Source organism: Ovis canadensis, chromosome 9 (assembly GCF_042477335.2).
Source record: "Ovis canadensis isolate MfBH-ARS-UI-01 breed Bighorn chromosome 9, ARS-UI_OviCan_v2, whole genome shotgun sequence".
Taxonomy (NCBI): domain Eukaryota; kingdom Metazoa; phylum Chordata; class Mammalia; order Artiodactyla; family Bovidae; genus Ovis; species Ovis canadensis.
Genome location: NC_091253.1, coordinates 89,448,180 through 89,472,084, shown reverse-complemented (window position 1 = coordinate 89,472,084; position 23,905 = coordinate 89,448,180). Strand labels below are relative to the sequence as shown.

At 36.5% G+C, this 23,905-nt stretch overlaps 1 protein-coding gene across 6 annotated transcripts in view; it reads left to right on the top strand.

Moving 5' to 3' along the window:
• The window catches only part of MTDH (metadherin), a 58,713-nt gene that overhangs the window by 25,950 nt on the left and 8,858 nt on the right, over window positions 1-23,905 (top strand). The window contains exons 3-9 of one of the 6 annotated variants that reach the window (XM_069601160.1): window positions 6,479-6,563; window positions 7,257-7,433; window positions 8,848-8,913; window positions 10,365-10,601; window positions 13,061-13,150; window positions 15,097-15,195; window positions 21,413-21,537. In XM_069601160.1, the coding sequence (XP_069457261.1) occupies window positions 6,479-6,563; window positions 7,257-7,433; window positions 8,848-8,913; window positions 10,365-10,601; window positions 13,061-13,150; window positions 15,097-15,195; window positions 21,413-21,537 (879 nt within the window). The remainder of the gene's footprint in view (window positions 1-6,478; window positions 6,564-7,256; window positions 7,434-8,847; window positions 8,914-10,364; window positions 10,602-13,060; window positions 13,151-15,096; window positions 15,196-21,412; window positions 21,538-23,905) is intronic. The other 5 variants (XM_069601161.1, XM_069601162.1, XM_069601163.1 and 2 more) reach the window with 5 other exon arrangements.

The following is a 23,905-nucleotide window of genomic DNA, read 5'->3' as shown; positions in this document are numbered from 1 at the left end:
AATGTACCATAACTTATGAGCTAACACCAAATATATTTAAATAATTTAATGGCTTGGTTGGTAAATCAAGTATACAAATAGCTCAGATTTTATTTGAGGGAGCAGTGAAAGTTGGGTAAATAGGGCTGTTTGTAATTCAGTCTTTAGGCCCTTTCATTAATAAGCCGAACATTAATGGAACACTTCTGTGTGCAAAAGACAGCATTGTAGGCTCTAGCAATATAATGGTTGGTAAAACAGGATAAAAAGGTTGATGAAAGAGTCACTGTTCTCATGAAGTTTAGTGGGGAAAACAACTAGAAACAAGCAAGTATAAATGCTGTGAAAGAAAATAACCAGGATGAGAAGAGTTAAAGTGCAAGTTGTGTGCACTTCCTGACACCTGCAACTCTACTCTTCCATTCAGAAAAATGTATCAGGATAGTAGTGGGTGGGGTGATCCTGAGTCTAGTTTAAATCACACCCACTCCTCAAAATGGGGGAAATCAGTTGCAGGCCTCTCTACTTTTAAAAAGGTTTGTGACATTTTTCATAATCTCGTCTTGATTTTGTGTCATCAAGTTACTAAGTTAAATTAAGAACTGCTAGTTTAGATGGAGTAGAGAAATGGAATTCATATGCCTTTTGGGACTTTCATTTTATCCTTTACTATTTAACCAGGCACAGCTCATTTTATCCTTTACTATTTAACCAGGCACAGCTCACCTGTATGTTGAGACAAGTGAGGAAAATAGTGCCAAAATGTTGAGCAGTATAAAATTAGGGACTTGCCATATTTGTTTAGGTAAAAAGTAGATGAAGTTGATCCTGAAGCAATCATTTTCATACTTTTCAGGTGGCATATGCTAAAACTTTCAAAATAAATTTCACTAACAACTTTTAATTTTGTCAAGTACATTTCTCTCTTTTTTTTTTTTTTACTTTATTTTTGGCCTCGCCTCGTGGCATGCAGATCTTAGTTCCCTGACCAAGGATTAAATGTGCACCCCCTGCCGTGGAAGCATGGCGTCTTAACCACTGGACCACCAGGGAAGGCCCATCAAGTACTTTTTTCCTTCCTGATTTTTTAAAATTAATTTTTATTGGAGTATAGTTGCTTTACAGTGTTGTGTTCGTTTCTGCTGTGTAGCAGAGTGAATCAGTTGTATGTATACATGCAGCCACTCTTTTTTAAATGTCCTTCCCATTTAGGTCACCACAAATAGTTGAGCAGCGCTCCCTGTGCTGAACAGTAGGTTCTTGTTAGTTAATAGTAGTGCAGTGTAGTGCAATGTCAATCCCAGTTTGTCCCACTCCCCCCACCTTGGTAACCGTGTTTGTTCTCTACGTCTGTGACTATTTCTGTTCTGCCAATAAGTTCATCTCTGCCATTTTTCTAGATTCCACATGTAAATGATATTGTACAAGTACAGTTTTAAAACCAGTCACCATTGACAGTGGTTTGAAAAGAAAGAAATTTTGATATAATGGAAGCAGAACAAAAATCTCAGAAAAAAGTTTTTGCCATGAGTTAATGAAAAACCTCATGTACCAGCCATTAGTCGGCAGACCAAAACACTGCAGTATCCATTTCTAGCCTTTAGAAAATGCTCAGAATTCCTTTTTTGTGTGCTGTATTTACTTTATCACTCCTAACGTTGCCAGCAGAGACTTTAGATAATTATAGAGTTGTAAATATTCAGTCAGTTTCCCCAAATTTTAAGGACCAGTTACTTTCCAAGTTAGAGAATAAATTGAATTAAGGGTTACGTTCAGAACGTGGCTACTTCCCTTGTGTGTTAATAGCTAGTTGCAAAATAAAATATCATTTCACTTAAAATTTGTTCAGTATTCTTATGATAGTTTTGATGCAATACAAGTATTAGATTATTCTCCCTAAGTTAATCTTTTTAGCATTAACTGGGCACTGTTCTGCCTTTCTTTATACTTTGCAGTTCTTTAAAATAGCAATATCTGTTAAGAGAGCAGTTAGCCATTTAAATAGATTTGCTTTTGCTGTCAGGGTGTACCTTTTGCCCCTCTGATAAACAATAGCATTTATTTGGGTATTGTCTAATATTAGGAATGTCTATGTTAAGACTGAAAGATGAGCTTAGTAATGGAAGTATCTCTGTGTGTTTTATTTGATTCCCAGCTCATATTTAAGTTCTGTGAATTTAAGAGCAGATTATGTCATCTTAGAACTACTGTAGCATGTGCTTTTAAAGACTGTGCTCTCCAAAAGTATCCACTGGGATGAAGGAAGAAAATATTAGGCTTTCTATTTATACTGCTTTTTTTTTCTTAAGCTTTACTACATGTTTTATATATGGCTAGTCATTCGCACCTTTATTAGGGATATTAAAAGTTATTAATTAATTAGGGGACAGGAAAGTGTCAGGGATAAAGCAGATGAGGTGGAACTTGAGCCGAGTTAAGAAAAAATAGTGAACATCATTTTAGGATTTGGCCATCAGTGGGGGAGGAGGATACATGGAAAAGGGTACAAAGAAAGTCACCCTAAAGCACCCAGGCTACTGTACTTTATTTTGAGAGAAAATTCATGGTCAGTAGAGTTTGGGCAAAGAGAGGAGTGTTAGAGATGACAGTCCTTTTGGAACCAAATCATTACATGTATGTGAATAAAAGAGTATAAAGTTGAGATTAATTTGTGGAAGGCCTTATATGTCATATAAGGAAGGTAGACTTTATAGATGATACAAAATGGTACGAATTTTGTAATGAGAATATAAATTAATTGGACTGGTATAAATAATATTGGGAAGTGAGCAATGGCAGGGAAGCCCTTGAAGATAAGAATTTCTCCTTATGTCTCATTTACATGTCTGTTTTTCATATTAGTTTATTACAGTACAGTTTCCACTAGTAGAAAGTTTTATTTAGCTATATATATTGAGCTCCTGAAACAATGTCTGACACATGGTAGGTATTTAATAAATCTTGATTTGCATGAATACCATTCAAGAGAAGCTACTTTAATAATTCACCCAGCTCAGTGGTGAAGCTTACAACAATGTTGGGGGAGGGGGAACTATGGGTAACAGGCAGAACTTACATTCTCAGTTTTCCTTCAACTGTTAGCTGTAGTGGAGCTGATGAGAAGTAAAAGATTCACCTTACTAGGATGGCTGAGTCAATTAGTGTGTGAACCTGTGACTCTAAAGCATTTTATATGTTACTCAGTACTAACAAAGGTCTGTCTAGTCAAGGCTGTGGTTTTTCCAGTGGTCATGTGTAGATATGAGAGTTGGACTGTGAAGAAAGCTGAGCACCAAAGAATTGATGCTTTTGAACTGTGGTGTTGGAGAAGACTCTTGAGAGTCCCTTGGACTGCAAGGAGATCCAACCAGTCCATTCTGCAGGAGATCAGTCCTGGGTGTTCTTTGGAAGGAATGATGCTAAAGCTGAAACTCCAGTACTTTGGCCACCTCATGCAAAGAGCTGACTCATTGGAAAAGTCTCTGATGCTGGGAGGGATTGGGGGCAGGAGGAGAAGGGGACGACAGAGGATGAGATGGCTGGATGGCATCACTGACTCGATGGATGTGGGTTTGGGTGAACTCCGGGAGCTGGTGATGGACAGGGAGGCCTGGAGTGCTGCGATTCATGGGGTCGCAAAGAGTTGGACACGACTGAGCGGCTGAACTGAACTGAAGTCTCATCTGAGGGAGAGGTTACTTTTTAAAATGAGGTTAGTTTTAAAGGTAATAGTGAAATTGAACAAGATGGAAGCCTCAGTCAAGATAATTTTCCTTGCTTTTCTGCAGACCTTGTTTTAATAACAAATCATAGTATATTTCAATGTGAATACAATTTCTGTTCGTTTTGTATAACTTCCCTCTCTTAGGGCTTCCCTGGTGGCTCAGCTGGTAAAGAACCCACCTGCAAGCAGGAGACCTGGGTTCGATCCCTGGGCTGGAAAGGTCAGAGTTCATGCGCAGTGCTTTGTAGTTAGCAGTCTGCTTTCACATCGTGTTTAATACTTAAAAGAACCTTATGTGAAGTGAGTAGATTTTGTCCCATATGACCATTGAGGAAGGGGGTTTAGTGATTCAGCCTCAAATCACAGAACCAATACTTGATTGAATTTATATTTGGCATTAAATGTAGAGAGGCAGAAAGGAAAGATTTGTGAGGGCAGGCTCTGGAGTCAGAACTGGATTTTAGTCTCAGTTTCAAAACTTAATAACCCTATATCTTAGGCAATTTATGTAATCTCTTTATGGCCTCAGTTTCTTTTTCCATAGGTTGGGGTACTTACCTAGTTTTCGTAGATGTACACTGTCCAATAGGGTAGCCATTTGCCACATAATGGCTATTTAACATTCTTTATTTTCATACTATCTTATTAATTTTGTTGTCAATTACTAAGTTACGTCTGACTGTTTTGTGACCCCATGGACTTTAGTCTGCCAGGCTCCTCTGTCCGTGAGATTTCCCCAGGGAGAATGCTGGTGTGGGTGCCATTCCTTCTCCAGGGGATCTTCCCAACCCGGGGATCTAACCTGCATCTCTCACATTGGCAGGTGGATTCTGTTCTGCTAAACCACCAGGGAAGCCCATCTTAATATTTTTTAATATTGATTACATTTTGAAATGATAGTGTTTTGGATAGTGTGTTGGGTGAAATATAAAAATTAGTGTTACATATTTTAACTTCTTAATATATGCTAAAATTTTTAAATCATGTTTGTGGTTTGTATTATACTTCTGTTGGACAGTACTCTGCTAGACCAAGAGGTAGCAAACTCTGGACCACACACCCCACCCCCACCCCCCACCCCCCTGCCAACAAGTTCGACCGGAATGCCTGTTTTTATAAATAGAACTTACTAGAACACAGCCACACCCATTTCATTCTGTTTGGTATGTGACTGCTTTTCATGCTACAGCAGCAGGATTATTTGGTTGCTACATATATAACCATACGGCCTGCAAGGCTTAAAATATTTACGGTGTGATCCTTTATAGAAAATGTTTGCTGGAAGTTCCCTGTCAGTCCAGTGATTAAGACTCTGCACTTTACTGCTGAGGGCACGGGTTCAGTTCCTGGCTGGAGAACTAAGATCCCACAAGTGACACAGCCAGAGCAAGAAGAAAACCGTTGCTGACCTTTGCTCTAGGTTGTAATTGATAGGTGCTTCATGTGTTTTATCTTTGCTTAAGAGTGGATGTGAGAGACAGAAAGTAGGTCAGTGGTGGGTCAGTGGACCAGAGAGGAGAAGATAGTGGGGAGTGAGTGTTAATGGACTCCAGGTTTCTTTTTGGGGACAGTGATAATGTTCTGGAGTTAGATAGCAGTGATAGTTGTACAACTTCGAAGATACCAGAAACCACTGAGTTGTGCACTTGAAAAGATGGAATCTCAAATTTTTTTCTTTAAGTGGATATGAGCCTGGTTTGGTAGATGTAATAAAGCAGAACATTAAAACATGGTCATGATGATGGGAACATGTAAAGAAACATGCAAATCAACTGTGGAGAGTATAAGAAAAAATTGTAATCATTTTTTATATATTCTGATGTCACTTGAAGTTATTTGTCAATAGTTTCTTAATAAGAAGAGCAGTTAGCTGTCATTTATAGCTTACTCAAACTGTCATTACTGCTTACCCAGTTCTTTTCCATCGTAAACTTGATAGTGTACAATAGTACATACATAGCCAATCACAGTAAACAAGTATAAATTACCAAGTGTAAACAAAAGCTGTATTTTATGAATAGTACTTCTCTTCTGGAAACACTTATCATGGCTTTGTGAAATTTTTAGCAGGCTTTTGAAAGGAGAAAATATTAGCAGAAGGGAATTGGAAGGCCATTCTAAAAATGTCCGTATCTTGTATGCGTGTAGGTGTTTTTCTTGCATGAATTACTGTACGTGTACCATATTCAAATCTTAGATATTTTCACACTGCTTTGGAACTGACAAAATATTAGCTGCTTTGTGCAGTTGCCTCATTAATTTGTTATACGTAGAATACGCCAGCAATCTGTTTTTAATCAGTACATCATTTTCTTTCTGACCACTCGCAGTAGCCTTTTGTTTTATTGTGCTGAAAACACCATGGTATAGTACCTTATTTATGATTTAGGGTAGGATAACATGATGTCTAAAAGCACAAACTTTGGAGCCAGATAGACCTATTTCCTAATCCGTTAACTTCATGTGACCCAGAACAGCCTATTTAATATTGAGCATCTCTAAATCTTTGTTTTCTCATCTCTAAAATGGGAATAATACTGTCTCCAGTGTTTTTTTTTTAAGGAATAAAGAATTAAGTGTAAAGTACTTAGCATATAGTAATGACTGAATAAATGATAACCTCATACTATTACTGCCGTTTAATATGTTAAGTTTTTTAATCAAACATTAAGTTTTTTTGGTTGTCAGCATCATACATTTCATTATGTATTTTACTAACTTCTACCTTTTTGAAAACATAATGAAATATTAAGTAACATTCTATTTTATTTTCAGTCAAAGAAAAATAAGAAGAAATCAAAGTCAGATGCTAAAGCAGTGCAAAACAGTTCACGCCATGATGGAAAGGAAGTTGATGAAGGTACTTGAGCAAGTGAAAGGACTGTAGAAAAAAAAATTTTTTTTAACCAAGGTGCATTATATAAAAGCTGCATTTGTTTTGCTTAATCTTGTATCTAGCTCTTTTGTTGAATAACTAGATTTCAATGTACGTATTAGGAGACACTTTTCCCCCTAAATTATTTAAGGATCTAATAGTTCTATCCTTAAAGGGAGCTGCCTTGAAATTTAAGGTCTAGCTCAATATCTTGAGCAATTTAAAAATCATTCATTTTGTCTTTGTTTCCTAGAAGTGTGGCTTGGTTTTTTTTCCCATTGTTCTTAAAAATACCATCCCTAGAAGACTCTGTACAAAATTTTTAAGTAAGCCGTTTATTGTCCTCACCTAATAAACCCATAGCATATACAACACTCCCCTACTAGTTCTACCCAGCAAAATAAAAAAAGATACAAGATAATTTATATCAATTTTTTTCTAAACCATAGATGACAGATCTGATCAAAATTATCAGAATAAATAATGGCAATTAGCTGCCTGAAACAGCACAAGTAGAATAAATTCATAGGATAAATGAATATAATCAGCACTCTTGGTTTTTAATTTAATATCTAAATTTATGATATTTCAGGTGCCCCACCCTACTTTCCCCAAAAAACTACAACCTTTTTGTCTTCCCCCTACTGAATAACATTTTTTTTTCTGGGGCTATGTCAGGAGCCTGGGAAACTAAAATTAGTCACAGAGAGAAACGACAGCAGCGTAAACGTGATAAGGTGCAGTCTGATTCTGGTTCATTGGATTCAACTATCCCTGGGATAGAAAATACCATCACAGTTACCACCGAGCAAGTTACAACTGCATCATTTCCTGTTGGTTCCAAGAAGAATAAAGGTATATTAGTGGAACATAAGAGTGATACATCAAATCCAATTCCTTTTAATCAGATGTACAAAATATCATTATATCAAAATCTGGCTATTTTGAACTGCTTACCTCATTGTGCTGATATACCCTTCTTCGTGAGAGCATTGTGGACCACGTATTGATTTACCTGATACCAGCAGTTACATACTGGCTAATGAATGACCTATTAAACTAAAGTTGCCTTTCTGCCTTGAGTCACATGAGAAAGTGACTGCTGCTTTTTTCTCACGTGTGTTGCCTTGACCCAGCTCTCTTAACGTCTCCATTTTTTATAGTGGACATTCATTTAATGAAATGACTTGTCACCATTCTGCATGTTGGGTGCTTTCATTCCAGGATGAAACAAGCATGTTCTGGATAGTGTGGGTTCTATCTGAATTTCTTATCACGCCAACTCTTTGAGAAAGCTGTAGGTGTTTGATAAAGCTAGACTGGAACTGCAAACATTATTGAGCTAATGCTTTTCCCAAGTTTTCAAATATTCACACTATCCGATACTGATGGCCTCTTGGTAATTCTTCCACTGCTGTCATTTTTACCCTGGAGACATCAGTCTGCAGTGATGCTGTTCATCTTGCTTCAAAGCACTAGTTTTCCTGCCTTTACCTTTTCATTAACTGCCAGCACTTCCCCCTTATCTTCAGACCTGTGTCTTGGCCTTGATAGCTTTTACTTTTTTGCTGCCTGGATTGGTGGAATTTATTGCTGTGGCACAGCATTGATCCCTGCTTGCCCGTTCTCACTGTCACCTGATAGCCCTGCTATGGTGTTTGTGTTGCTGGCCCTTTTTCACTGTTTGCTGCATGCCTTCCTTGCTATCACAGTCCTGTGTCATGCTGATTTTTTGATACGTTATGACCATCGTGCTTTTTAGTGTCAGAGAAATATCAGTAGTGTCTTTGTTATAATGTGTGGTCTCACCTCTTGCCATATTTCCTAAATCCTGGTCCAGATATTGGCAAAATTGTTCTTAAGTTGATGTGTTTGCTTCCAGGATTGTTGAAAAGGCAGCTAGCTGGTATTGTTGAGAGGTGGCAAAGTTGAATCCAATTACAGAGCCCAGTTCTCCAATTCCTCCTTTAAAGAATCTTGATAACCATTGTAGAACAGGAGACGCTATATCTACTTGGGCAATTTGCCAGGTCCTTTATTGGCATTCTAGTTGACTAAGAATATGGTAACTAGAGAACTCAATTCCTAAGAACATGTGAAATATGTTGTGAGTAAAACTCTTTTCCAGTATAAGACTTTCTTTAGTACTTCAAGGAACAATTTTTATTATAAATTATTAGTAAAAAAATTAATTTGTATGTTACTCCTAATTTTAATGTGCATAATAGCCTATTTAGTATTAAATAAATTTTATTTTTATTTCAACCAGGTGATTCTCATCTAAATGTTCAAGTTAGCAACTTTAAGTCTGGAAAAGGAGATTCTACACTTCAGGGTGAGAGAAATTACATGTAACTTAAATTGAAGGCCCATCAAAGTATTAATAGAAACATAGATATATGTCTCTTTCCTCACATGATTGACACCAAAAGGAAAAAAAAAGTCTTAGAAATGATTTTAATTACTAAAGTAACGTAATCATAGTTCAGAGATTTTGGAAAATAGATAAACAGAAAAGTCACTCCCACTTCTAACAGTACATTAGTATATTCTCATTGTTCATCCCTCTCCTTTGTATGAAAAAACATTCTTTTAGTAATAGTTTATATGCAATTTTGATTCTTGCTTGTATTGTTTAGCCCAACAGAGAAAAAGATTTCTTTTTTCCCCATGGACTTGGGTTTTATATAGGCATATATTGGATAAAAGACTTTTATTCTGTTTATTAAATAAGAAACCCTAATACCTTTAATCTTCTAAACTGCTTCCTGAACAATATCAAAGCTTTCATAATAAATGGACTGTAGTCTAAAATTATACAGTACTTCGCAAATAGAAAATATATTTTGTTTATTGATTTATGATAAAGATTGAATTAAGTAGAGAGTGGTATCTTGTTACCTAAAAACTGAAGTGTTTGTAGTAGAACAAAAATTCAGAAATGCAACTTCTTATTTCAGACTTGTTCTGAACACTTTCAGCTTCCTTCATTCTCAATCCTGGCTACACATTACAGCCTTAGAAAGCCACACATGTATGTAAAAAGAAACATGTACTTATATACACACACCTATGTATATTTGTGTGTATGTGCTTTACACGTATGTATGGATACCTGCATGTAAATGTGTACACACAAACATACTGATTCCTGGGCTCTACCCCTAGTAATTTCGATTTTGATTGATTTGGGCTGAGGTTCTAATGTCTTCAGTTCAGTCGCTCAGTAGTAACCGACTCTTTGTGACCCCATGGACTGCAGCATGCCAGGCTTCCCTGTCCATCACCAACTCCCAGAGCTTACTGAAATTCGAACTCCAGTGGTCTACATCTAAGAAATTTTTCACTTGATTTTAATGTGTCGCCAGGTATTAGAATCACTGCCTTAGACATAATATATATGGATAAACATTTAAGGAAAGAGCGTGTAGCTAAGGAGAAGCCTTTGTGTTTTTAGTGGGTGAGTATTCTGAGTATACCAGAATATTCGTTTTCCTGTTTGCTCTGTTGCACTTTTGAGCAGGTCAGTCTGCTTTTGAAAACATTATTACTGAGTGAATATATATATATAAGTTCAAACCTACTTGTATTTTTTAAAAGTCAACGATGGTGGTCATGTCACTTTTCAGATCCTTTATTTTATCTTTAAAGCTTGATCTCTTTAGAGGACAGTAGGGGGAAAATGAGTGATAAATATAAGCCAAGCAATTATGGAAATTTGAAAATATCCCAGTTTTAACAAGGAGTCATGTATCCATTTTTAACCTTTGTTTTCTCTTCTTTAAGTTTCTCCAGGATTGAATGAAAACCTCACTATAAATGGAGGAGGCTGGAATGAAAAGTCTGTGAAACTCTCCTCACAGATCAGTGCAGCTGAGGAGAAGTGGAACTCTGTTTCACCTGCTTCTGCAGGCAAGAGGAAAACCGAGCCATCTGCCTGGGGTCAAGACACTGGAGACGCTAATGCAAATGGAAAAGACTGGGGAAGGAGTTGGAATGACCGATCAATATTTTCTGGCATTGGTAAGAGCTGTTAGAAAATTTTAAGCTACTTGAAAATGCTTATCTGGTACATTTAAAATTTTCCAAGAATGAAAAACAGATCCATTGGTAGTAAAATTAGTCAAGCTATACAGAAAGAAAATGATTAACTGAGATCCTTCACATGGAGCAAACTGGGAACTAAATAAGTGAATAATAGCATTTATTATTTACTCTTAATGCTTTCATGTGCTTTTATCACATTTGATTATCAGTGTGGCTAACTAGTATAATTGTGTATTTTTGGTTTTATAATAAGTGTAATGTGTGAGCAGACTTCTTGATTAATTTCAACAGTACTACTGTTGAGTTTAAATAAAAGTAATAAATGGAGGTACAGTTTCTAGCATCAATTTTATATACTGTTTTACAGTCTACAGAATGACTGTTGGTAATTAATTTTTCCCCTGGATTCTAAAGATAAAGACTATTAGAGCCTTATTTCTATTAAGAGCCTTCAAGTTAAAAGCAACTTAATTTCAGGTTGTGTGTGTGATAGAAAAGGGATGCATATTTAATGTGGAAAACTGCAAAAAAGAGAAGGAAAAACCTACTCTTAATCATATCACCCAGTGACAGCCTTTCCTTATAGTCTTTTTTCTTTTTCCTGTGTACAGTCTCAGTATTTTCTTTTTTTTCCCTCATAATCCAGATCATGTGTGCATTTTTGTTTTCCTCCTCCCTCACTTAATATTGTACTTCAAACATTTTCTTTACTTTCCGTATTTCATTTAATGATCCTATAATATATTGTGTAAGCGTAGCATAGACTGTCACTGTTCCCACATTATCAGAGAAATAACTTTTCTTTTTTTAAAAGAAATATAAATGATGTACTGAATGTATTTGCTGGGGGTTACTTCTTTAGGATAGATTCTTGAAAGTGATATAATTGGATTAAAGGAAATATGAATATTTGCAATGCTCTATGACATGTTGTCAGAAATATTTTCTAGGAAAGTTCTAATTTATACTGTCAGCATCAGTATGAGTGTCATTTATCATATGTATATTACCAAGGTTGACTATTCTCTTTTTTAATCTTTTCTAATTTAATAAGAAAAAAATACATAAATTATTTTGATTAGCTTTTTTAAACCACTAATGGGGTTGAATATTTTTCACAACTTTCTTGATCATTTCTATTTCTTTCATAAATTGTTTATTCATGTTCTTTGCCCATTTGTGTAATGGCCTCTTGTTTTTTGTGCTTTAATTTGTAATTCCTTGTGCATTAAACATATCTTTTCTGTTATGCTCGTTGCAGGTTTATTTTAGTTTGAGGGATTGATACAGAATTTTTAGTGTTAAGTAGAAAAAACTGTTTCTTCCTATATTATATGCTTTTCCCATCACTTCCAAGCTTAGAAAAACTCATGTTGAACAACATCCCCAAGAAACAGACCTCAGATCATTTGCTAATATTGTTCCTAAGTTTGTTCTCTCTTCCCCTGCAATGTCCAAAAATTGTGTAGAAATATCAAATTTGTTTTGTAAAAGACAGTCCCTAAATTCCTAGCCTCATTTCAGCAGTGATAAAAGAGTAACTTTCTGTGGTATAAAGCATCCTTTCACACTGAATAAAAGAAATGGTCAGGTTTAATCAAGTAATCTTAAGAACCATGACCTTTTGAGATATTTGTAATTTACTTATGAAAGCTATGTAGTGTTATCATAATTAGGACATAGATTAGATGGTAGTACTTGCTTAATGTTGCTGTAGATAAAATTAAGCATCAGATTAGAGTTCCTGCCTAGATGGATTAGGACCTTTATTGAAATTGAAAGGAACTGTGTTAAATGAGAGTTGCAGTTAGTTTCTGAGAAGAGGCAGATGTGACTGCCCTCATAGATGTATATGTTCCTTAAAATACTCATATGTAAGTAGGAAATTGCTTTAAAAATGTTGAGAAGACACCATGGTATAGTGGAATGAGCATGTTCCTAGTATTTGGTACAAATCCCTATTTTTCCACATACTAGCTTTTATGGCGATTAGGCTAGTTATCGAACCTTTGTGAACCTCATGTTTAAGTAGTTTAAAGGATTGGCTAGAATGAGTGTCAGGTACCCAGTCTCAGTGCCTGGTCCAAGCTCGTAGCAGCTTCATTGTGGCGCACGATCAGCTGCGTTGCCATGGTAGAGAACACATGGACTTGGAAAGTTGGCTCTGGCTCTAGCTGGCTCAGGTGTTTTCTGTCAGCAAGTCACTTAACTGCTCTGAAACTTTGCCTAGCAGCGTTGCCCTAAGGATTAGAGGTATTTGGTGTCAAGAGCCCAGTACATAACAGACATTCAATAAACAGTTGCTATTGCTATACTAGGTGGTTCTGGTTTCTCTGGGTATCTTTAAATATTATTATCATAGTTTTAAATCTGTACGTGTCTTTCAAGTTTCATTGCAAATTGAAGGTTCCAAGTGACGTTCTTTATTTTAACAGCTGCTTGGTCTAGTGTGGATAGGGGAATGAATACCTCTGAACAGAATTCTGCTTCTTTTGCATCTCTCACACTTAACTCTGCTGTTTCTGGTATGTGAAAACAGTCTTTCATTTAGTTAACAAAAAATTTTCTGTTTAATTTTAGCACTTGTTCTTTGAAAAAAATAATCAGAGTCAATTACTGCTAGCCACATAAATTATAGATAAACAGTATGAAGTAGCAAAGGCCTTGAAACGGAAAGCGAAAGACCTAAACTCTTACCTGCTGGTGCTTAGAGCCTTTTGTTGTGTAGATAGGAAGATTCTGTGGCCTGACATAACTGAAAGCATGTTGGCACACGTGCAGACGAATGCAGATATTAATAGAAGGCCTTCCTTCAAAGTCGTGACACTTCTGTACTAGTTTATTCCTTTATTACTAACCAAACTACCATCAGTCCAGCATTACTTACATAGATATGCCATTTATCAATAATAATTCATGGACCCAGTGTGCTGATCATGTAGTTCCACAGCGTCTGGAGTCACTAGTCTAGAAGAGAGGTCAGCAAACTGTTTCTGTAAAGGGCCCAATAATAAATATTGTAGGCCGTGTGGGCCGTTCTGCCTTTGTAGCAGGGAAGCAGCCAGAGGCAGTACATAAACCAGATGAGTGTATGGGGTGGGATTTTGTTCTCTTGACTTTCTTTCAACCATTTAAAAATATAAAAACTGTTCTTGGCTCCTGGGCCCATACCAAAAGGGCGGTGGCTAGATTTGGTTTATCAGCTGTGATTTGCCAATCCCTGGTCTTACAGGCTACATTGTAGTTCCAGAGGTACAAGTTAATATCTTCCTTCACTTGGTGACTTTGTACAACACAGATGCTGTTCTCTCTATATATTCAGAGAAAGCTGCTAAAGAAATAGCAACAGTGTTACTATAGTCTTTCTAAGCAACTAATGTGCTAATTATATATGAGTTTTATAGGGTTGTTCTACTTGTTAAAGTTTATTTTTAAAATATGTAACCATTTTGAGTTTATGTCAAGCATGTTAGTGGTAAGCTAATAAGCTAATCTACAACCAACTGAAAATCTGTGAGGACTTCTTTGAGAGGAAGTGATTATGGCTAAGTCTCTTATACAAACATACTCTTCCTAACCCTTTCTTTGTATCAGTGGCTCTGAATCCAAAGTGAGTATCAGAGTCACCTAAGAAGGATTCCAAAACACGTGCAAATTCTGATGCAGAAGGTCCAGGGTATATAAATCCCTGATGGAGAAGCACTGCTTTACATTTCCATGCTAAAATCAGCTTATGGCAGTAGAGCCAAACATCTTTGAATGTGTATGCCCTGAAAACTGTATGCAGAATTGTGTGTAAGTCCTGGACAGTAGTCTGACCACAGCTTTCATCACACTGCTTATGGGCTGTGTGACCCCCTACTCACCACACCTATTCCCCACCTCAGAGAAATGAAGACGAAAAATTTAGGAGATAATTTTCTCTTCTCTTTAAGTGCACTTGAACTTAACTTGGTCTCTAAACCGCCGGCACAACTCTCTAAATTCTCTTTGGCTTCTTTCTGCCTCACTTCCCTAAATATCATCTATTTCTTTTGTCTTTTTCCTTAGAAAGTTCTAGCAAACTCAGACATTTTCTAGTTATCTCCTTCAGGGTTCTAAGGATATAGGGATATTCTGAAACATCTAGGATTTTTTTTTTAATGCTTTATTACTTTTCATTAAAACTTTTTTGACTTGAAATTTGGAGATATCCAATTTGAAGTATATATTATAAAAAATAAAATCTAATGGATCGGTACTAAGGAAAAAATAGATTTCTGATCAGTGAATGCAATCTAGTGATTATCATGCTTAATCTAAAATTACCCTCAATTCTACTTTATCTTAACTCTTTTTCTAATGTCTGAATTTTTCCTTTTAGGAGAAATGAAAAATAATTAAATCTTCGTGTGCAAAGTATAGAACTATTGTTATGAAACATCATTAGAAATTTCCATTTTTAATTTTATTGCATTCGTTTTCATTTAAGGGTCTACTGCTGAGCCAGTTTCTCAGTCTACCACTTCTGATTATCAGTGGGATGTTAGCCGTAATCAGCCCTATATCGATGATGAATGGTCTGGGTTAAGTATGTCCTTTTATCAGTTTGCTTTTGTTTTTGTTTTCAGAATTTTCTTTCTAGCACCCTGAATTCATGTTTATGTTTTAATTTTAATTGTAATTTTTCACCTTTTAGGTCATAGCAATATAACTTAATACCAAGTGTATACTACTTATAAACCAATTATTAAATACCTGTAGAATTTTAAAAAAAGAAAACTAAATTCAGTTTTCATGATTGAGGCAATATTTAAACATGAAGTTTTCTTATAGTTGCACTGTAGTTTTTATAGTTTTTAAAATTGTTTGTTTTAAATAAATATTCTATTTATTTCCCTAGTTTTAATATACTAGAGTGAATACAATATATAAGAATGGCTTTGAACTTGTGAGGTATGCAGGTTTTTATGTTGGTAGAAAACCATTTTCTTAGTCTAATTTCCAATAGAAGCATAAGAAAGTTAAAGGCAAGAGTCACAAAAAAGAGGAAGGGGAAAAGAATATGATTTTTATGTTCAGAAAGCTCATACCATCTTCATATTAAAAAAATATTTTTTTCCCCCACAACCTCACATCTCAGAATTGAAAACCCTCTGAAGACGGGAGCTCTCTCTGCCTTTCTTTCTCTCAGTGCTTAGTGCATTGAGTTTTACAGGTGTTCAGTAGCAGTGCTGATAACAACGGCAAACACAGTGTCTGACTGCCAGACACTGATCTAAGCTACGTTTAAGTCTTAGGTATATTATTAGTTTGTTGAGTACAGTTCTGTTGTAGGTATTACTTTTCCCCCACACTTTCCAAATGAAGAAACTGAGACAAAGAAAAGTTCCCTAATTTTCCCCAGCCACACAGTTAGGTTGGAGGAGCAGGTATCAAACTAGTAGTCCGGCTCCAGAGTTTATGCTCTTAACCACCACATGTACAGCCTTGGTGATGATAGGAATCATGAAGGTAAGTTTGAAACATAGTCTGAAAATTAGTCTTAGACTGGTCTCTGTTAGATTAGCTGAAGCATATTCTTAGAGGTTGAGGGAGATGAGGTTGGAAGGGTAAATTGCGAAAAGCCCTGAGTGTTAGTTGCTCAGTCGTCTCTAACCCGACTCTTTGTGACCCCCATGAACTGTGGCCTGCCGGCTTTTCTGTCCATAGAATTCTCCAGGCAAGAATACTGGAGTGGGCTCCTGTTTGCTCCTCCGGGGCATCTTCCCCACTCAGGGATCAAACGCAGGTCTCCTGCATTATAGGCAGTTCTTGACTAAACATTAGGGAGGTAAGGGTAAGAACTAGGCTCTGCCCTTAACCTCACGCAGTGGGAATGTGGAGCCTTAACCACTGGACCACCATGGCAGTCCCAGCATCTTAACTTCATGTGCAAGTGCTTCGGTGAATCCAGTGCCTTTCTGCCAGATAATGATGTCTATGCCTCAAACCAGAGGGTCAGTATATTACTCAAATCACACTGTTAAATAATATGTATACTGTGTGGGATCAGTAATCTCAAATGCTTCATGAATTCTATAAATTTAGGAGGAATGACTAAATTTATAGAATTTAGTCCTGACTAGTATTCTGACTAGAATACTAGTTTAGAAGGTAGATCCTAGTTCTAATCCTGACTTTAAAAAGTAGTAACTCATATGTCTTGAATTTTGTCACTTATATTGGAATCTAGATTAACTGACCTGTAAAATAGAGCGAATAGTCTCTCATATCTATTTCCATAGAGTGTTATGAGGTTTTAATGAGATGTTGAATGAACGTGAAAGTTCAAGTGTCAGATAAATAAAGGATTATAAGGATGGAAAGCAATTTTTAGAGGGAAAAAAAGCCTTACCTGTACTTTGGGAAGAATGAACAGCTATGTGCAAAATAGACTTGAGGAATGATTATAGGACTGATGGGTAGTGATTGTAAGAAAACAGCACTGAGGTGTCGTAGGCAGCTGTGGGTTAAAGCTGAGGAAGCAGGGCTCCAGGCTTCACTGCTTGGACACAGTAGCTCTACTTTTGTATCCTTGTATAAAAAACACAATTGGCAAATAAATAAGATACTGAAATAAACATGTCCATGGGACTCTATTCTTAAAGTAATAAGTGTTAAGAACAGTTTCTTTGTTCGTTATGCTGTGTTGGCAGTCTTTGAAGTCCTCAGTTCCTCTTTAACCACATTTTCTCTGTGAATTTTATATTTTGTGTTACGTTCTTTAATGTACTAATTTTGGTACTTAGTGAATTTAGTCATTCCTCCTAAATTTATAGAATTCATGAAGTATTTGAGATTACTGATCCCACAAAGTATATGAAGTATTTAACAGTGTGATTTGAGGAATATATTGACCCTCTGGTTTGAGGCATAGACATCATTATCTGGCAGAAAGGCACTGGATTCACCGAAGCACTTGCATAGAAAGTTAAGATGCTGGGACTGCCATGGTGGTCCAGTGATTAAGACTCCACATTCCCACTGCGTGAGGCACAGGTTCTATCCCTGGTCAGGGAACTAAGTTCCTGCCTTGCAGCCGAAATAATTTTAAAAATAAAATTAAGATGCTAAAGTACGGAAAGTAACATTTTTTAAAGGCGGCTGTTAGTCACTTATCTTGACCATAAAGGAACAATATCATAACCCCTATAAAAAGTCAGATTTTGAATAGAATTTTGTTTTTGTTGACACATCAGAGTGAAAGAATTAACAGCCCCATGGTGAAGAGGTTAAGAGCGTGAGCTTTGAGGACAGACTACCTGAGTTTGAATCTTAGCTACCTTGTTTTTCTGTGTTTCAGTTTCATCATCTGTAAATAATATTTCTTCCCTCACAAACTTAAAGCTCTTAGAACACTACCTGATACATGGTAGATATTCAGAAAGTGTTGTGGTACTATTGATTGTCTTTTAGGAGCATAGTCGACTCAGTGAGGTTAATTTGTATTGTCTAATACAAACACTGGAGAATGTCTTTCTAACGTAATTGTTTTGTTTTATTAGAGTTAATGCTGAAATATGTTTTGACCAGAAACAACTGACAGCCATCTTATTACTGAAATAGAAAGGAGAACAGCTGTGAGATGCTTAAACCTAAAACATTGTTTCACAAGCAGACTAAATGCAGAGCTATCCCTACCATTTTGAAAAGACAGCTAATACAGTTCTTTGGAAACACTTTAGCAAAACTAATGGAAGAATTTTAAGAAATGAGAAATAATTGGAGAGAACTATGCTGTGAATGAAACTATACTACACAATTTCAAAGAAACTGTCTAAGAAGTTTTTACATTAGGCCCGTGAACTGTTAAGAATTATCCATTGAGAAGTCACCTGGTGACAGTTTTTAGGCTTAGGTGATTGACCTGTTGTCTTAAAGTAGTTTTATTTGGGGAATTCCCTGGTTAGGATTCTGTGCTTTTACTGTCTAGAGCCCAGGTTCAATCCCTGATCCGGGAACTAAAATCCTACAAATGGGGCAGGGGCAGGAAGCAGTTTTATTTGATCTCCAGTTAATTTTAAAAGGTGGTCCAGTAGTTTTCCACTGCAGAGGGTACAGGTTCAGTAGTTGGCTGGGGAACTAAGATCCCACATGCCACACAATGTAGCTGCAAAAAATAGATAAGTATACCAACCTGAAATCAATAAACATGAAAAAAATCACCATAAAGCTTTAATAAAGCCAGTAGAAATTTATGCTTCTGTTACTGTTCTGGTAGAAGTTGAAGTGTGGGCTCCAGTTATTCCTCAAGCTTTATGGTTGTCTAAACCTTTAAAAAATAATAATTTTACCAAGTACTTTATTAGATTTTTATCCCTCACCACCCCTGCACCACTACCATATTTATTAAGAGTTTATGTTCTCATTTAGTCACTAAGTTGTGTCTGACTCTTACAACCCCATGGACCCTCCAGGCCCCTCTGTCCATGGGATTTCCCAAGCAAGAATACTGGAGTGGATTGCCATCTCCTTCTCCAGGGGGTCTTCCTGACCCAAAGATTGAACCCGTCTCCTACGTTGGCAGGCAGATTCTTTATCACTGAGCCACCAAGGAAGCCCCATTTGCTTAAACATTTTTTTTTCTTGACGAAGGGTTTTTTCCTGATAAGAGGCTTTAAGAGACTTGGTATATGAACACCAGTTTTCTAAATCTAGGTTTCTTATTTGTGAGGGTTAAGCAAAATCATTGACAACTTTGACATTCAAATCTCCTAAAAATATTGTTAATAAATGCTTGGTGTAAGGTGAGCAGTTGGTTCCAGACATCTGCTAGATCCATTTTTACTTGTAAAAATGGCTTCTACATTACGACATAACCAAGTGTATCTTACTCATTACGACATAACCAAGTGTATCTTACTGGGAGATTTATAGGATTGTGAGAAATAAATTAACTGTATATGCCTGATAACTTTTAAACTGGCTTTCTATTGTTAAAGTCATCGGTAATGTATAAAAGCAGTGGATACCATTTATTAAGCACTTACTGCATTGTCCTGAACTGCTTTCCACGTATCTAATATAATCCTTTCAGCAATCCTATGAAGTTAGTACATAGCCTGTTATAAGATTAAGAAATTTGATCCAAATTACATAGTTATTAACTAGTAGAGCAATATTCAGATATAAGTCTGTTTGACTCTAAGACACGTTAGAGTCTTAACCTCTATGCTGTTACTATGTATATGGCTCTGGAGACCTGCTTGTAGTAGTAAATATAGAAACGTAGAAAGGAACTTCCTTTTTTGTAATACATTTCACACTAGTAATCACTTGTCCATTCTTCTCCTGTACTGGACCATAAATTCTTATGTTTTCAGTCTCTCCCCATCCTCCACTGGTGTAGTCCCTCTTCTCCCCTTCTGCGCTTCTCATAACAGAACCTGTCACTCTACTTAACTGTCTGTTGTACTTCATCCCTGAGTAGACTGACTGTGAGCTCCATGTGGGAAGGCCTTTTGTCATACTCATTTTTGTATCTCTGTTTCCTGTCTAGCTCAAGTTCTAGTACTTGAAATTCTAGTAAATGAAATTCCTGTAACTCCATTGTTAAGATGTATCTATTATTAATGTATTCCTTAATCTCTTCCTCATAGAAATTTGGGATCATGATGCGTGGTTTTGTCTGCCTTTTTTTTCCTATGAGCATTTTCCCAGATCATTACATATTTTTCTGAAACATAGACTTTTTAAAAGTCTTCATGAAGATGTATCATAGTACCTCCCCTCTGAACAAAAATAATAGAATTCATGTGGAAAAATAAGAATAGTGAAGAAAATAAGAGAAATGCAGGCAGATTTGTTTTTCTAGATGTTAAAATGCATACAGAGTTACATTTTGTATGCCACTATCCCAGGAATAGATGAATGGAACAGAAATTCCAGAAACAGACTGAAGTATATAAGAATTTAATATTTGGGGGAAGTAGCATTTGGCATTAATTGGGCAAAAGTCAGGGTTATATTTTTTGGTTTTGGGGTTTTTCCCCCAGCAAAGAACAATGTTAGGATGACTTGCTAACCATTTAGAAATAAAGCCTAACTTCTGTTATCTTGACAGTAAGTAGTCATGGGTGTATACATGGATGTATATGAAAGTCTAGGTTAAAATTTTTTTCTTAAAAAAAAAAAAAATTGTTCTTGAGAATAGGGTGATAGAAGCCCTAAAAATGACTCACATATTTGGAAAGATGTAAGTAGCATTGAATAATCCGAAAAAAAACTGTAAGGTACAGGTTAAGTATTTTTTAAAAGAGGAGAAAAGGAAGAAGTTAAATATTCTGCATGATTTGGTGAACTTGAAGAAGAACCTAATCTTGAAATAGTTCATAAGGCGGGAAGAGCGTGATTTTGGCACTTCTATTAGAGACTCATTTTGTGCCCTGGAGGGGAGAATCAGAAAACAAAACAAAAATGACCAAGTCCTTTTTATAGTTAGACGTACACAAGGAAAAGAAAGCAAATTCAGGAGACAAAGTTCCTTTGATAATAAAGGAAGTAGGAAGAATGGAATAAATGGTTAATTAATACATTTTCTGGAGTTTCTTAGTCATTCCATCTAGTCATATAATGTGCCCAGCAGAAGTTGGGGAAAGGTTTTTACCATTGTGTTACTGGGTTTTTTCCTAACTCTTAAAATGTGATTGGGAGGAAGAAGAGTAATAGTATAAAATTACAGCTTAGTTCAACATAAAGAATTTGGGGTTTTGCATTTGGTTTTTGGCAGAAATGACAGATACCTGATTCACACTGTTAAATTTTAGATGGTCTGTCTTCTGCTGATCCCAGTTCTGATTGGAATGCGCCAGCAGAAGAGTGGGGGAACTGGGTAGATGAAGAAAGAGCCTCACTTCTGAAGTCCCAGGAACCAATTCCTGATGATCAAAAAGTGAGTAAAAGAATCGGCAGATATGTTTATTTCTCTGTGCATCCAACTGTATTGGAATTATTAACGTATCCAGGGGTATAATTGGCTTCAGAGAGGCGTTCTAATCATACTAGCTTCAATCATCTTAGGGTCACATGCCTTCTCTCTGTTACTGTTTCTTCCTTCCACAGATTATTGAGGATTCTATGTGGAAAACACTATTATATACTGATAAGAAAACAAATGCACAATTCCTGTCCTCTTAGCAGAATTATTATATCAGCCTACCAACTCTTGGTGTGTTTAGATAAAAGCAGATTGGTTCTCAGTAAAAAAAATTAAGGGAAACTTCATAGCAAGATAAGACTGAGAACATTATGAGAAAGGGACCAAGGAAAGTAACATGTTTGATGGGGAGGAATAATAAACACGGCTGGAATGGACTGGTGGTAGGATCAGTGGTTTCTGTGTCAGGCTTTCCCTCCTAGGCTTTGTTCCTTAAGGAAAGGGACTGTGAAGTTCTGTTCTTGTAGCTCTAGCAACATGTTTGGCATTTAGTAAACAGATGAAACGAATGATGAACATTGCTACAGTTTTATAGAATTCTGTAAGTAATGAGAACCTAGGACAGCCTTCAAACCAGGGATAACCTGGTCATTGCTCGGGTTAGAAAAACTAGGCTGGATATTGCGGAAAATTGAGAAGACTGATTTTGGAGCCTATTTTGTACTATTTTGATTACATAAATCAGGGCAGGAGATAATAAACTAAGTTGATAGCTTTGAAAAAGAATGGAAGTGGTATTTACAAGAGACACTAAGCTACTGATTGAACTTTTCTGCTGGTTAGTTTTTCTATTAAAGAAAAAAGTCAGAGAAGATAATAGGGCCATTATTATTCAACAAAAATTAATTGCATCTGCCATGGGTCAGATATTGTGCTAGTAGAGAAACAAAATATAATTACTGCCTTCAAGGAGCCTATACTCCAGGTAGGGAGGAGAGGAAGGAGACCAGCACTCTGGAAGATAAAGATAATGTTATAATGTATTAGGTATTGTGAAAGCACTTTGGAGTTTTAGCAAAGGCATCCCAGATGTAAGAGCACAATGTATAGCAAAGAGGGGTCAGAAATGAGACTGGAGAGAAAAGCAGAGGGAAGATTCTATAAGACCTTGAATATTATGCAAAAAACCTTGGATTTTGTCCTATAAATAATGGGAGAATCTTAAAGTGGTTTGTTTTGTTTTTGTGGGATTTGTTTATTTTTGTGGGGTGGTTGTTTTTTTGTTTGTTTTTTTTGCTACTTTGGTAATCCCTGTAGATAAAGGAATAGAGGCATATGAGAATAAAGGCAGGAATACCAGTTTAAACGTTGTTTTAGTAGACCTGTACAGTAGTGGTAAGAATGGTATACAGAGTAGGGGAGAGGTTTGAAAACTAAATTGAAACAAAATCAACAGAACATGGGGTTAGAATTGATTGGAGAATCATCAAAAATGACTTCCAGAATGCTTAGGTAACTGGGATGGTGAAAGTGGTGTTCCCAACAGAGAAAACAAAAGCTAGTTAACTGAGGGGAAAGGTGGCTGGTTCAGTTTGAGATGTGTTAGATGCGGGGTGTTTTGTAGATTTGCCTAGGAAAAGTGGCACCTGGGCTTAGCTGTTCAGTGCCATGTGGGATCTTCCCAGACCAAGGATCAAACCCATGTCCCCTGCGTTATAAGCTGGATTCTTAACCAATGGACCACCAGGGAAGCCCAGAATGCCAATTTTTTCATGAGTTAAAAGATGTTAATTTCAGCCTTTTTCCCATGAACAAAAACAGTGTTCTACCATGAGGAACCACATTTCTCTTATGGATAGATTATAAATTGGCTGAAAAGCAGACTGACCAAAGTAGAGTCCTTGTGACCTGAATATCCTTCAGAGGATGCATCTTTTCATACGATATTTTCATCATTATGAGCCTGTGGTAAAAACTTCTGTGGAATTTTCTCCACAGCTAGTAACCAGCTTGGACTGAATGTCTCTTAACCAAGATTCTAATTTGCTATTTTTGTCATGCACAGTATTATTTTTAATGACATTCCTTCTCACATTGTTTTTTTTTTTTTTTAAATTAAGCCTTTTGAGGTAATTTTAGAGTCACCTATGCTTACAAGAAATAATACAGAGAAAAAACACCTGTACCCTTTACCCAGGGGTCCCCAATGCTTACATCTTGCAGAACTCTAGGACAGTATCACAACCAGGACCTCGACACTGACACAGTCAAGATGCAGAACATTTCTAGGGCTTCCCTGGTGGCGCAGTGGTGAGGAATCCACCTGCCGATGCAGGAGACAGGGGTTGCATCCCTGGTCTGGGAGGATCCCACATGGTGCGAA